Source organism: Orycteropus afer, unplaced genomic scaffold (genome assembly GCF_000298275.1).
Source record: "Orycteropus afer afer isolate SDZICR_OR568_19922 unplaced genomic scaffold, OryAfe1.0 scaffold00402, whole genome shotgun sequence".
NCBI classification, from domain to species: Eukaryota; Metazoa; Chordata; class Mammalia; order Tubulidentata; family Orycteropodidae; genus Orycteropus; species Orycteropus afer.
The window spans coordinates 1,453,255-1,466,211 of NW_006921989.1; the positions used below are offsets into that span (position 1 = coordinate 1,453,255).

A 12,957-nucleotide genomic window follows, 5' to 3' on the forward strand; every position below is an offset into this window, starting at 1 on the left:
TGTCCTGAACTCTACCTGCCAGTCCCTTGAGGGTGGCCATGCAAATGCTGTCTAGGAGACACCACGGGTGGGTTGGGCATTCTAAGGGTGTGGGCACCCATGTGCTGTGTTCTAGCAAAACCACAGAGACAGAGGCCAGCTCCATGGTGTGGTTGAGAATGAGGGTGGTAGTGGGGGGGCTCTGCTTCATTGCATCTCAAACTTTGTTCCCATCCCGTCTCTGCCCCTTCCTCACTGTGAGTGGCCTGGGTAAATCCTGAAACTCTGAGCTTTAGTTTCCCCGTCTGTGAAATGGGGTTGGGGTGGTTCTGACGTCATCCTTTTGGGTTTGTTGGAGGATTTGCTGAGATGTTGTCCAAGGAAGGGTTAAAGGCAGGCTGGACAGGCAGCTGATGCTCCCTGTGTGGGGTCTTACCAGAGTTCCAAGAGAATAGGGTGGGTGTGAATGAGTGCCTGGATTGTGGGGCTTCCGCTGGAGGGTTCTGACTGGGGCTGGTGGACGTGGTCTAGTGATGTGGTCCTTTTAGCCACATGCAGTCTTTGGGAAACTCTTAACTGAGAGGAGCCTGGGAATACATACATGGCAGTGAGGAAGGGATCCCATCTTAGATGCCAGGAGGCCTAAGGCCTGGACCCTGCTTCTGGAATGGGTGTCCTCTGACTCATCTCTGTTGTCCCTCTCCTGGGAAGGCTGTGTGCTGCCCCCCAGCCTTTGGCCTGTATTGTTACTGTACTCCTGGCCCCACCCTTACAAGGCAAGACGTCAAAGGGCTCTTGGCTCTTGGCGGGGCTTTGTGTTAAAAGGGTAAATAAACAGGGTGACTTCTAATCTATTTGTGCCCTTTCACCCCACCCTTAGGTTCCAAGGAGGTAAGTCCTTGACAGTGGGAAGGGGGCACCCTTCCAGCCCACGATGCTCATGCCAGTGCTCCAAGAGGGATGGAGACCTACCAGAGCCAGATGTTCACAGCGAGCAGAGCTGGTGTTGAACCCTAGCTGTCTGGTTCCAGAGCCCATGTCTTTCCAGTTTCCTCAACAGACACTTTCTGAGCACCTGCTGTGCGCCAGGCCTGTTCTGTTGTTGTTGTTAGGTGCCATTGAGTCAGACCTGACTCATAACTACCCTTCCTTGGGTTTCCAAGGCAGTATCACTACAGAAGTAGAGTGCCCAACCTTCCTTCCGGGGAGTGGCTGGTGGGTTTGAACTGCCAGCCTTCTGGTTAGCAGTCAAGTGCTTTAGGCACCATGCTACCAGATCTCCTAGGCCTGTTCTAGGTTCTGTAAATCTTGCAGGGACCAGGATAGGTGAAGAAGTCTGCCCGCCTAAGCCTGAGGCCCCAGTGTAGGCCTCATGGGTGGGAGTGGGAAAGAGGATGTGCATTTGGGAAGAGGGGCGCACTCCACAGCACCTGTGCCAGAGAGTGGATAGGCAGGGCCTGTGAGGAAGAGTGTCCTGACTGGAAGAGAATCCATATTTGTACCCATTCCAAAGAAAGGTGATCCCACAGAATGTGGAAATTCTCAAACAATATCGTTAATATCGCATGCAAGTAAAAATCTTACTGAAGATAATTCAAAAATGGTTGCAGCAATATATTGACAGAGAATTTCCAGAAATGCAAGCTGGATGCAGAACAGAATGTGGAACAAGGATTATCATTGCTGATGTCAGATGGATCTTGGCTCAAAGCACAGAGTACCAGACAGATGTTTGCTTACGTTTTATCAACTGTACAAAGGCATTTGGTTGTGTGCATCATAACAAATTATGGGTAACATTGAGAAGAATGTGAATTCCAGAACACTTAATTGTGCCTATACATAGACCAGGAGGCTGTTGTCAAACAGAAGAGGGGACACTGCATGGTTTAAAATCAGGAAGGGAGTGTGTCAGGTTGTATCCTTTCACTATACTCATTTAATCTATATGCTGAGCAAATAATCCGAGAAGCTGGACTGTATAAAGAAGAACATGACATCAGGATTGGAGGAAGAATCATTAACAACCTGCGATACACTGGCGACACAGCTTTGCTTGCTAAAGGTGAGGATGACTTGAAGCACTTACTGATGAAGATAGAAGACTAGTCTGCAGTATGGATTACATCTCAATATAAAGAAAACAAAAATCCTCACAACTGGACCTATAAGCAGCATCACAATGAATGGAGAAAAGATTGAAGTTGGCGAAGACGTCACATTGCTTGGTTCTACAATCGACGCCAGTGGAAGCAGCAGTCAGGACATCAGATGATGTATAGCACTGGGCAAGTCGACTGCAAAGGACCTTTTTCAAGTGTTACAGAGCAAAGATGTCTCCTTGAGGACTAAGGTGCACCTGACACAAACCATGATATTTTCAGTTGCCTCATATGCATGTGAGAGCTGGACAGTGATTAAGAAAGACCAAAGCAAAGTTGATGGTTTTGAGTTGTGGTGTTGGCGAAGAATTCTGAGAGTACCGTGGACTGCTAAAAGAACTAACAAATCTGTCCTGGTGGAAGTGCAGCCAGAATGCTCCTTGGAGGCGAGAATGGCCAGACTTTGTCTCACCTACTTTGGTCATGTTGTCAGAAGGGACCATTCCCTGGAGAAGGATGTCATGCTTGGTAAGGTGGACAGTTGACAAAGGAGGGGAAGGCCCTCAATGAAGTGGATTGACACAGTGGCTGCAGCGATGTGCTCAAGTATAGCAGGGATCATGGAGCTGGTGCGGGACTGGGCAGTGTTTCATTCTGCTGTGCGTAGTGTCACTATGAGCCGGAGATGACTTGATGGCCCCTCACAACAACATAGGGTTTTCAAGGCTGTGACCTTTTGGAAGCAGATTACTGCGCCTTTCTCCTGAGGCACCTCTGGCTGAGTTTGAACTGCCAACTTTGTGGCTAGTCGTCAAGTGCTTAGCTGTTTTTGCCACCCAGGGACTCCTATCAGGTGCTGACATGATGATGTTGTTGTTGTTGTTAGGTGCTGTCCAGTCAGTTCCAACTCATAGTGACCCGTTTATGTACAAAACAATGAAAGCCTGCCTGGTCTGCCATCCTCACAGTTCCTGTGTTTGAGCCCATTGTTGTAGCCATGGTGTCAATCCTGTTAAGGGCCTTCCTCTTTTTCACTGACCCTCTACTTTACCAAACATGATATGTTTCTCTGGGGACTGGGCCCTCCTGACAACATGTACATGAGACAGAGTCTCACCATCCTTGTTTCTAAGGAGCATTCTGGCTATATTTCTTCCAAGATAGATTTGTTCCTTCTTTTTGCAGTCTACCGTAAGTCAAAGACATCAGTTCTTCTGCAGTATTCCTTAGTCATTGTCCAGTTTTTGCATACATAAGAAGCCACTGAAAATACAGTGGCTTGGATGTGGTACATCTTAGTCTTCAAAATGACATCTTTGCTCTTTAACACTTCAAAGAGGTCTTTGCAGCAGATTTGCCCACTGCAGTACATCGTTTGATTTCCTGACTGCTGCTGACATGGGTGTTGATTGTGGAACCCAGTAAAATGAAATCCCTGACAACTTCAGTCTTTTCTCTGTGTATCATGCTGTTGCTTATTGGTGCACTTGCGAGGTTTTTTGTTTTCTTTATGCTGAGGTACAATCCGTACTGCAGACTGTAGTCTTTGATCTTCATCAGTAAGTGCTTCAAGTCCTCCTCACTTTCAGCAAGCAACCAGCGTATTGCAGGCTGTTGATGAGTCTTCCTCCAATCTTGATGGCCATGCTTTTCTTCATATAGTAGGGCTTTTCAGATAATTTACTCAATTTACATTTATGTAGCACCTACTGTACCTACCTAGGCATCAAAGACATAGCAGGCAACAGAGTAGACAACGATTCTGTTTAATTAAAGCAAATAAATGATGTGTAGAGTATGTTAGTGTTATGGAACCAAATGAATAGCAGGAGGGAGATGAGTGGGTTGGAGCTGTGATTGGGGGAGGTGTCATTTGAGCCAGAAGCCTAAGAAACCAGCCCGCCAATGTCTGATTTTCCTCGTGGCACCCAGGTATCTCTGAAGTGGTGGAGTCGTCACCCTTTTATTGACCAGAGAGGCAGAGAAGCGGACGCAGGATAGTCGCTGTGTTAGAGCAACAGTGTGGAAGATAGTGAGGGGGTGGATGGACAGCTTTTAGTCTCAGCCAGGGGCATGCTGACCTGTGGGCTGTGGGTGGGGTCAGAGTGGAGGAAGCGGATGACTGAGCCTGAAAGTCACTTCCAGATAAGTGGACAGTCAGCCTTCCGGCAGAGCTGCTTAGGAAGCAGTTTCTTCCCCCTGACTGGAGATTTATGGCCTGGCCCAGGGACTGCTTTTTGGGGCTGTCCTGGCCAAGGGTGGATGTCCTTCAGCCTCTTTCCCTGCAGGCCTTGCCTCTTTTGCTCTGTTCTGCTCATCCTTCCGGCTTCGGCACCATGCCCCAGCCTCAGAAAGCCTTCGTCTCCTGCACATGCCCAGAGCTCTCCAGACTTCTCTTGGGCATCACCCTCGCCCTCGTGTTTGTCAGAGGCCCTAATTGTCTGTTGTCTTTGCTGGATAATGGTGGTGTCTGGGGCCTCACCATTGTCCTCCCTGGTGCCTGGCACCCCAGACACACCCAGGGAACAGTCACAGGACAGCACATGAAAATGCTAGTGCCATGTCTTGGGAGACACCCATGGTTCCCATGTCCAGTGAGCCTACTGAGAAGCCAGATGGCCTGGTGGTCACAGGGGTCAGAGTCTACCACTTGAGGTCTCTGTGGTCTTGGGTAGATGCGCAGCCTCTGGGCCTCAGTTGCATCTCTAACATGGAACCGATGGACTGATCTCATTGGATTCTTGTCAAGGTTAAGGAGTTCATTCACAGAACGTTCTCAGCTCCCTATCTGACACACAGCAAGCACTTGACAACTGTTGTTAGCTTTTCTTAAAGTAATTCTTCGGTTGGTAATCCAGGTGAATGGTGTGAAATTTGGAGATGCTTGAGAATGTGCTGTTAATCTCCCTCCCATCCTGTCCTCAGGCATCTGAGTCTCTCTCCTTGGGGTCTGTGAATTTGTCAGTAAATCAACATGAGCCCTATTTTTTGTTGACTTCAATCACAAACACAGACACTGATGTGCACCTTTTTTCTTATGCCCAAGAGGAAGTTCCATATTGAGAGATAATTTTTTTTGTGTGTGTGGCTTCACAGCGTTTTGGAAGGATTGTATATTTATTTAACTAGTCCCCATTTATGGGCTTTGAAGTTCTTTAGATGTGAACTGTTCTTATTATTGGGAAACTAACAAGATTGTATTATATTTCCTGTGCAAATTTTAGTGGAATGTTCACTCAGTACTGTTGTATCTAAATTTTCATGTGTCCTTCATCTTGGACTGACTTGTATTTATGACCTTTTTATTGAGATTTAACTCAATATGGCAGATTGGTAAATTGCACAAATGTTGAAGTACACACTGTGATTTTTTTTTTTTAATTATAAGTGTGTGCACCTTAGTAACCAATGGGCAGATCAAGATACAGAACTTTTTCATCATCCCAGAAAATTCCCTTATGCCCCTTTCCGATCATTTCCTCCCAGTGGGGGGACCACAGCTCTGATTTCTATCATTCTGCACTAATTTTGTCTATTAAAATTCAAGTCTACCCTGTGACTCAACAAGAGAAACAAGGGCATATATCTACAAAAAGCCATGTGTGAGAATGCTTACGGCAGCTTTATTTGTAATGGGCCCAAACCAGGGCTTTGGCCCAGTTTATTCCAGTTTTACCTCTGCTGAGGATTTGCCTTTCCACCCCAGGTATACTGAACCAGTATCTAAATTTTAACAAGATCTTATGTATACATAAAGGTATTTGCAATGAATAAGTTGGTTGGTCTTGCAAAATTCTGTCTTGCGATCTCCGGTGTCATTTCTTTCACCAACGCCATAGTTTTCAATTACCAGTGATTGTTCTTTGTTTCCAACTTTTGTATTCCAACCATCAGTAATAATGAGTTCATCTTGATTGCATGTTCGGTCAATTTCAGACTTTAATAGTTGATGTGTAAATTTGAATAATAGTAGTATTAACTGGTCTTCTTTGTATGCATATGGATATTATCCTATCACTGACAGTATTGCACTTCAGGATGGATCTTGAAACATTCCTTGTGACGATGAATGCAGTGTCATTCCTCTTCAATTTGTCATTTCCTGGCAGAGTAGACCTTATGATTGTCTGATTCAAAATGGCCAATACCAATCCATTTCAGCTCACTGTTGTTATGTTGTTAGATGCCATCGAGTCATCTCCAACGCATAGCGACCCTATGTATAGCAGAACGAAACACTGCCCGATTTCTGTGCCAGCCCCATGATCCTTGCTCAGCCCACTAATGCCTAGGGTATCGATCTTTATGCATTCCATTTCTTTTTTCTTTTTATTGTGATTTGGGTGAAAGTTTACAGAGCAAATTTATTTTCCATGCAGCAGTTCATACACTTTTGTGTCATGATATTGATTGCAATTCCCCACAGTGTAACAATTCTCTTTCCACTTCTTCTCTGTAATGACCTCTTCCCTGAGTCCTTTCTATGCATTGCTGCCCCCTGAGTATCTCCTTGTGCAAATACTGTCTGTCTGTTCTCCCATGGTTGAACATTCTAAGGAGTTTATTCCTGATGTTAAGTGTTCACCCTGTATACCTATCTATTGTTTAGCTGGAAGCCATGGGAGTGAGTTCAGTTCCAAGGCTGAGAGGGGTGACTAGGGACCATAGTCTCAGGGGTCTCACCAGGCTCTATCAGACCAGTAAATTTGGTCTTTTTTATGATTTTGAGGTTTGTTCCACATTGTTCTCCCCTTTATCCAGGATCTCCTGCACTGATCCCTTTCTGAGTGGTTGACAATGGTAGCACCATCTTCTGGTCTCATAGCCATATAGGCTGAGGTTCACATGGTCCACTAGTCCCTTGGACTAATTATTTCCATGGGTCTTTGCTTTTCTTCATTCTTCTTTGCTTTGGATGAGGAGAGACCCATTGTTGCAACTAGATGGCTGCTTGCAAGCTTTTAAGACCCCAGTCACTACTCACCAAAGTAGGATGTAGAACATGTTTTTGTGTAGCATGTTAGCTACTTGAGTTTGATGCCCCCTGTGAACATGCTCCTGAGCCCACAGGTCCAACAGCTTGCTCCATCAGGTTGGTTGCCTGTGCCTAAGAAGTTAACATAACTTTGCCCCTGTTAATTCTAGTTGCATGGATATTCTTACAGCACATACAAATGCGTATGTAGAAATACGTCTTCCAACCTTATATATGGTCATGGGTATATTTTCTTTTGCCTAGAGATACTTTATTTAGTTCCCTACCCTGCCTGTGAGCCAGGTTGTCGGGGGCTCTGGGAGAGTCAGGGCCATGTGTGGTGCCTTGGAGGTTAACAGCCCCCAGCAGACCCATGTCTCCTGGAGAGTCTGGTGGCTGATTGGTGCTATGTCCTCTTGCAGCAGCAGCCTGGCATATGCCATGAAGTGGCATTGCTCTGCTGGAGCCTGGGACACTCTTCCTGGATCAGTCAAGTGACCTGCGTCTGTCTTCCTTGCTGTTGCACCGACTTGCCCACTCTGCCTCCAGGTTACACATGACTCAGAGGAACTTTCCCTGACCATGGTGAAATAATTCATTTATGGGGCCTTTTGCCTTGGTTCTTGGGTAAAATAGCTCTAGAGATTTTTTTCCTCTAAGCCCTGAGGAGTTACCTTTGCCCTAATTTTCTACTCCAGGGGGTTTGTTACTTTGTCCAGGTTGACTAACATTGCCTGGGTAAGCTGTAAACAGTTTGTGGCTTGATATTATTTGTCTGGTCCTGGGCTGCAGCCTGCCCTGTGATTAACATACCACTTGCAGGGATTGGGCAGTAGTCAATGTGAATGAAGTGTCTGTGGCCTGCCAAGAGGTGATTGGTCAGTTTGTGGCCCTGGTAGGCGGGCCAGCCCTTGAAATTGACAAGAAGTTTGTGTATATAGGCAGCCAACCCCACAGAGGATTTTCAGACAGAAAAAAAAAGCAGTAAGACAGGAAGCAGGAAGAAGAAGAAAAGATGAGAAGAAGCACAGAGAGAGAGGAGGCAAGGGATCTCCTGCCTGGTGGCAGAGCTGGTGGCATAGCTGATGGCAGGGAGGCAGAAGGCAGAGACCTGTCCTGTGGGGACTGAGAAGAAGCCTTTTCTTAGGGGGTTGAGAGGAGGCCTATCCTTAAGGGGCCTGCGTGGCTGAGAGAGCTGTTCTGCGCTGAAGAAGGGTGGGGTGTGCTCTCCACTTTGGGGGAGTCTTCTAGACTTTGCCTGCATGCTTCCTATCCTACCTGTTACTTCCTTATTAAACAGGTTAACTGTAAGTATGGTCTGTGAATTCTGTGTCGCCATTGCAACGCATAATCAAACCCAGCAGAGTAGTAGTGCTGCGGGAGGGGTGGCTAGTGTCAGGATTAGTATGAAGTTTGGAGAGTGGATATCTGACCTCCATCTCATAAGAACCTGCTTTGGGCTGATCCTGGTCATTATTCCCTTTGATGAAATGTGTGCCTGTCTAGGTGCACCTATGTTTGAAAGTTCCTGAACCTAGAATTTAACACTTGACTCCTAAAGTACCTAAGAGTCCTTTGCAGGACTTTAACATACTGTGAACCTTCTGGTTCTTCTTCAGGGCCCACCCGGACCTCTGCTCCTTTGCTCCCTGTCTTAGTGGTACGGCCTTGACCCGTGGGGTGCATCAGTGGTGTGCTCTTTTCCAGCAGGGAGAGGTATGCTCCCTTCTTTCCTGAAGCTGATGCATGTAGTGTCAGTTGGTGTAGGCTCCTTGCTTATATCTTCTAGGCTGGTTGTGCCTGAGCCTTTACACAGTGAATTACACAGGATAGGTATATTTTTAATTAAATAGTTGTGGCATTTCGGGAGCTCTGGTGGCATAGTGCCTAAGGCATTTGACTGCTAACCAGAAGGCTGGCGGTTCAAACCCACCAACCACTCCCTCAGAAGGAAGCCTGGGCAATCTACTTCCATAGAGATACTGCCTTGGAAGCCCAAGGAAGGGTCGCTATGAGTCAGATTTGACTCGACGGCAGTGAGCTTGGTTTTGGTTTTATTGGCGTTTAATTTGTATACTGTGGAAGTCACCTATTTTAAATTCAGTGATTTTTAGGAAGGAACTCTGGTAGCGTAGTGGTTAAAGCATTAGGTTGCTTACCAGAAGGTTGGTAATTCGAGCCCCCAGCTGCTCCATGGGAGAAAGATGAGGTAATCTGCATCTGTAAAGATTTAGAGCCTTGGAAACCCTATGGGGCAGTTGTACACTGTCTTATATCGTCATTATGAATTGGAAGTGGCTTGACGGCACTGGGTTTGGGTTTTTGGTTGTCAGTAAATTTACAGAGTTGTGCAAACATCACCACAGTCTAGTTTTAGAACATTCCTGTCACCTCACAAAGCTCTCTTCTGCTCTTCTGTAGCCAGTCTCTGTTCCCAGCTGCCGCCCACCACTGCTCTGGCCTGCCTTGTGGATTTGCCTATTCCTGATAGGAAATATATCACATTTTGTCATTGACCGTTGTTGTTTGGGGATGTTCAGTTGACTGACTCACAGCGAGCCCACGTACAACAGAATGAAATGTTTCCCGGTCCTCAACTCAAATTGCAAGAGTTTTTAAGAAGCCCTGATGGTGCAGTGGTTAAGCACTCGGCTGCCACCTGAAAGGCTGGCGATTCAAACTTACCAGCTCAGCTGCTCCCCGGGAGAAAGATGTGGCAGTCTACTTCTGTAAAGGCCCTAGAAAGCCCGTGGGGGCAGCTCTTCTCTGTCCTGTGGGGTTGCTATGGGTTTTTGTCATTGACTGCTTTCCTTTTATTTTGCCTTTATGTTGTATATATGGCATTATATTAAAAAAACATATATATATATATAGGAAATTTATCAATCTCTTTTTGTATGTAGGAGATTGTCAAAATATCTGTTAAGGAGAGGGCCTTCTGGGTGTGCTGGAGCCAGCCAGGAGCCCGTGTGGCAGCTGGACATAGTCTGCCGGCAGCAAGAAACCGTTGACTCTGGCCACTGACTTTCAATCTAGTTCCTACCGCCCCGCACTCACCCCCAAACCCCATGACCTCAGGACCCTCCAAGACCAGAGTGTTCCCAGCCCCCAGCTGGGGGTGATGTCTTTGCTGAGATCGCCCAAATTGCAGAAGGGTTGCCCCACCACATGTGGTCACACTTCCTGCCCTCCGAGCCAGATGCATGAGTAATTTCTCTCCCTTTCCCCTCCTCACAGGGACTTCCTTCCCCGAGGCTCAGGAATCGTCACGCGGCGGCCTCTCATTCTGCAGCTCATCTTCTCAAAAACAGGTATGGTGGGGCAGCCCACGGGCATACTGCTTCCCAGACGTGAGCATGGACATAGGTGTCCAGGAGGAGTGGCGGCTGAGACAGGGATCTGGACTCCGGGGCTGTCGTTTTGGCTTGAGTGCACGTTCTACACACTTACGTAAGGAAGTTGAACGGTTCACCAAACAACCACATTCCCGTAAGGAGAGTCAGCAACTGATCAGGCTCCACCAAAAAAGCAAACTCACTGCTGTTGAGTCGGTTTGACTTACAGTGACCCCTCCTTGAGTTTCTGAGGCAGTATCTCTACAGAAGTAGGTTGCCGAATCTTCCTCCCAAGGAGTGGCTGGTGGGTTTGAACTGCCACCCTTCTGGTTAAGAGTCACATGCCTTAGGCACTATGCCACCAGAGCTCCCAGCCAGGCTCCAGGGGTCCATATTTGCTTATATATTGTCAAGGCTACCTTTTTGCAAAACTACTTCAAAACTAGTAGCATACACGGTGACACCTCAGCTCTAAACACTTCAGTGCACCACCTGCTGAAATAAGGATACTCTTCTGCACAGCCGTGGTCAGAACCAAGCTCAAGAAAAGGACTCACTCCTGCCTGATATCTAAAGTGCCTGCTCTGTATGTGCAGTTCCCAGTTGCCCCTCCGTTGTCTTCTCTGGCTGGCCTTACAACGGCTCTCATCACTCCTGCCATACTCCCCATTGCAGGGGCTCCTCTCTTAATGAGAGTAGAATCCTCACTGGTTGCAGCCACTTGTTGAGGGTCAGTCCATCTTGTGGAGGGTCTTCCTCTTTTTCACTGATGCTCTACTTTACCAAGCACAGTGTCTTTCTCCAGGGATTGGTTCCTCTAGATAACACGTCTAAAGTATATGAGATGAAGTCTCACCATCCTCACTTGTAAGGAGCATTCTGGCTGTATTTTTTCCAAAACAGGTTTGTTCATTCTTCTGGCATTCCATGTATATTCAGTGTTCTTCTCCAACACCGTAATTCAGAGGAATCAGTTCTTTTTCAGTCTTCCTTATTCTTTGCCCAACTTGCACATGCATATGAGGTGATTGGAAATGCCAAAGTTTGGGTCAGGCTTACCTAAGTCCTCAAAATGACAGCTTTTTAACACCTTAAGAGGTTTCTGGCAGCAGATGGCCCAGTGCACTGAAGTCCAAATTCAGGGTGACAGCTCCTAGTAAAAGGCTTTCTCTATCTGTCCTTGTCTTTGGCTTCTGCTCCTGGGTGGTGTTCATATAGTTTGTCATTTCTCTTCCTTTTTATAAAAGAGATTAAATAAGCAAGCTAGAGATTAAATAACCAATCCTGCTAGCTTGCTTATTTAATGTCTTTTATATCTTAAAAGAGATTGATTTAAGATATACCCTACACTAATCCTGTCTCATTAATGTGACAAAGACAGCTCATTCCCAAATGGGGTTATAACCACAGGCATATTAGTTAGGATTTATAGCACATATTTTGGGAGACATAATTCAGTCAGTAAAAAGGCCCTTCCTATGTCTCTAGCTCGAAAACTCTCCCCAACCCCTGCAGCCTGACCACAGCATTTCCAGTCTCTTATTGCTCCAAGTGAATATGTGGACACTTTGTACCAGGCCTCAGTGGGCCGCTTTGGAGGCAGTGTGAATACCTCAGTGCTGTCCCTGACCTTCCCTGAACCCTGGCCCACTGGGGCAGTAGACGTGGGGCAGGTCATCACAGCAGTGTCTTACTGCTGCTGTGGTCATGCTAAGAGAGGACGGCTCAGAGATCATGGGAGAGTGTGATGGGCATCAAGGAGCTCTGATGGTGCAGTGGTTAAAGCACTCAGCTGCTAACCAAAGATAGGTGATTCAAACCCATCAACCACTCCACATGAAAAAAGATGAGGCAGTTTTCTTCCGTAAAGCCTTGGAAACTGTGCAGGGCAGTTCTACTCTGTCCTGTAGTATAGTTGTAAGTTGGAATCTACTTGATGGCAGTAGGTATGATGGGAATTGGACCCCCCGCTCCCTTGGGGCTAGGGGCCCAAGGAGAACATTCCAGGCAGGGCCAACAGTGAGTGCAGAGGGGTGAGGCAGGGCAGAGGCCAGTTTCATAGGGCCTCCTCAGTGTGGTAAGGAATTCATGCCATGAGGAGGCATGAGTGGCAGGTGGGGTGGGCAGAGGCTGGCTCAACCATCAGTTCTGGAAAGTCCTGGTGGCTGTTTCATGGATCAAGGACCAGGCAGGGCCAGGTGTGCGGAGGGGAGGGCAGTGAGGTTGGCATGGTGCCAGGTGAGAGGTGATGGAGCATCCATCCCACTGACAGGAGAGAGGAAGCTAAGTGCAGTGTGGGACTGCATTGGTGATTGCTGGGGCTTGTGGGTCACTGGGGGCTGCACAGTGCCATGTGCTCTAGCGATTGGAATTTCATTGAGCCTGGCTCTTGAGTTCATGGCCTCTGAGCTAGGCTGTCACCAGGATCTCAGACAAGGGGTTTCCCTCTCTGTGCCTCGTTTTTTTTTTTTTTTAATTTTATTTTTATTTGGGTGAAGATTTACAGAGTAAATTCACTTTTCATACAGCAGTTCACATATACTTTGTCTCATGTCATTGACCAAAA

At 46.9% G+C, this 12,957-nt stretch overlaps 1 protein-coding gene across 1 annotated transcript in view; it reads left to right on the forward strand.

Moving 5' to 3' along the window:
• DNM2 (dynamin 2) overlaps nt 1–12,957 on the forward strand; it is a 103,451-nt gene that overhangs the window by 31,125 nt on the left and 59,369 nt on the right. Inside the window, exon 2 of the mRNA XM_007953586.2 lies at nt 10,294–10,367. Within this exon, the coding sequence (XP_007951777.1) occupies nt 10,294–10,367 (74 nt within the window). The remainder of the gene's footprint in view (nt 1–10,293; nt 10,368–12,957) is intronic.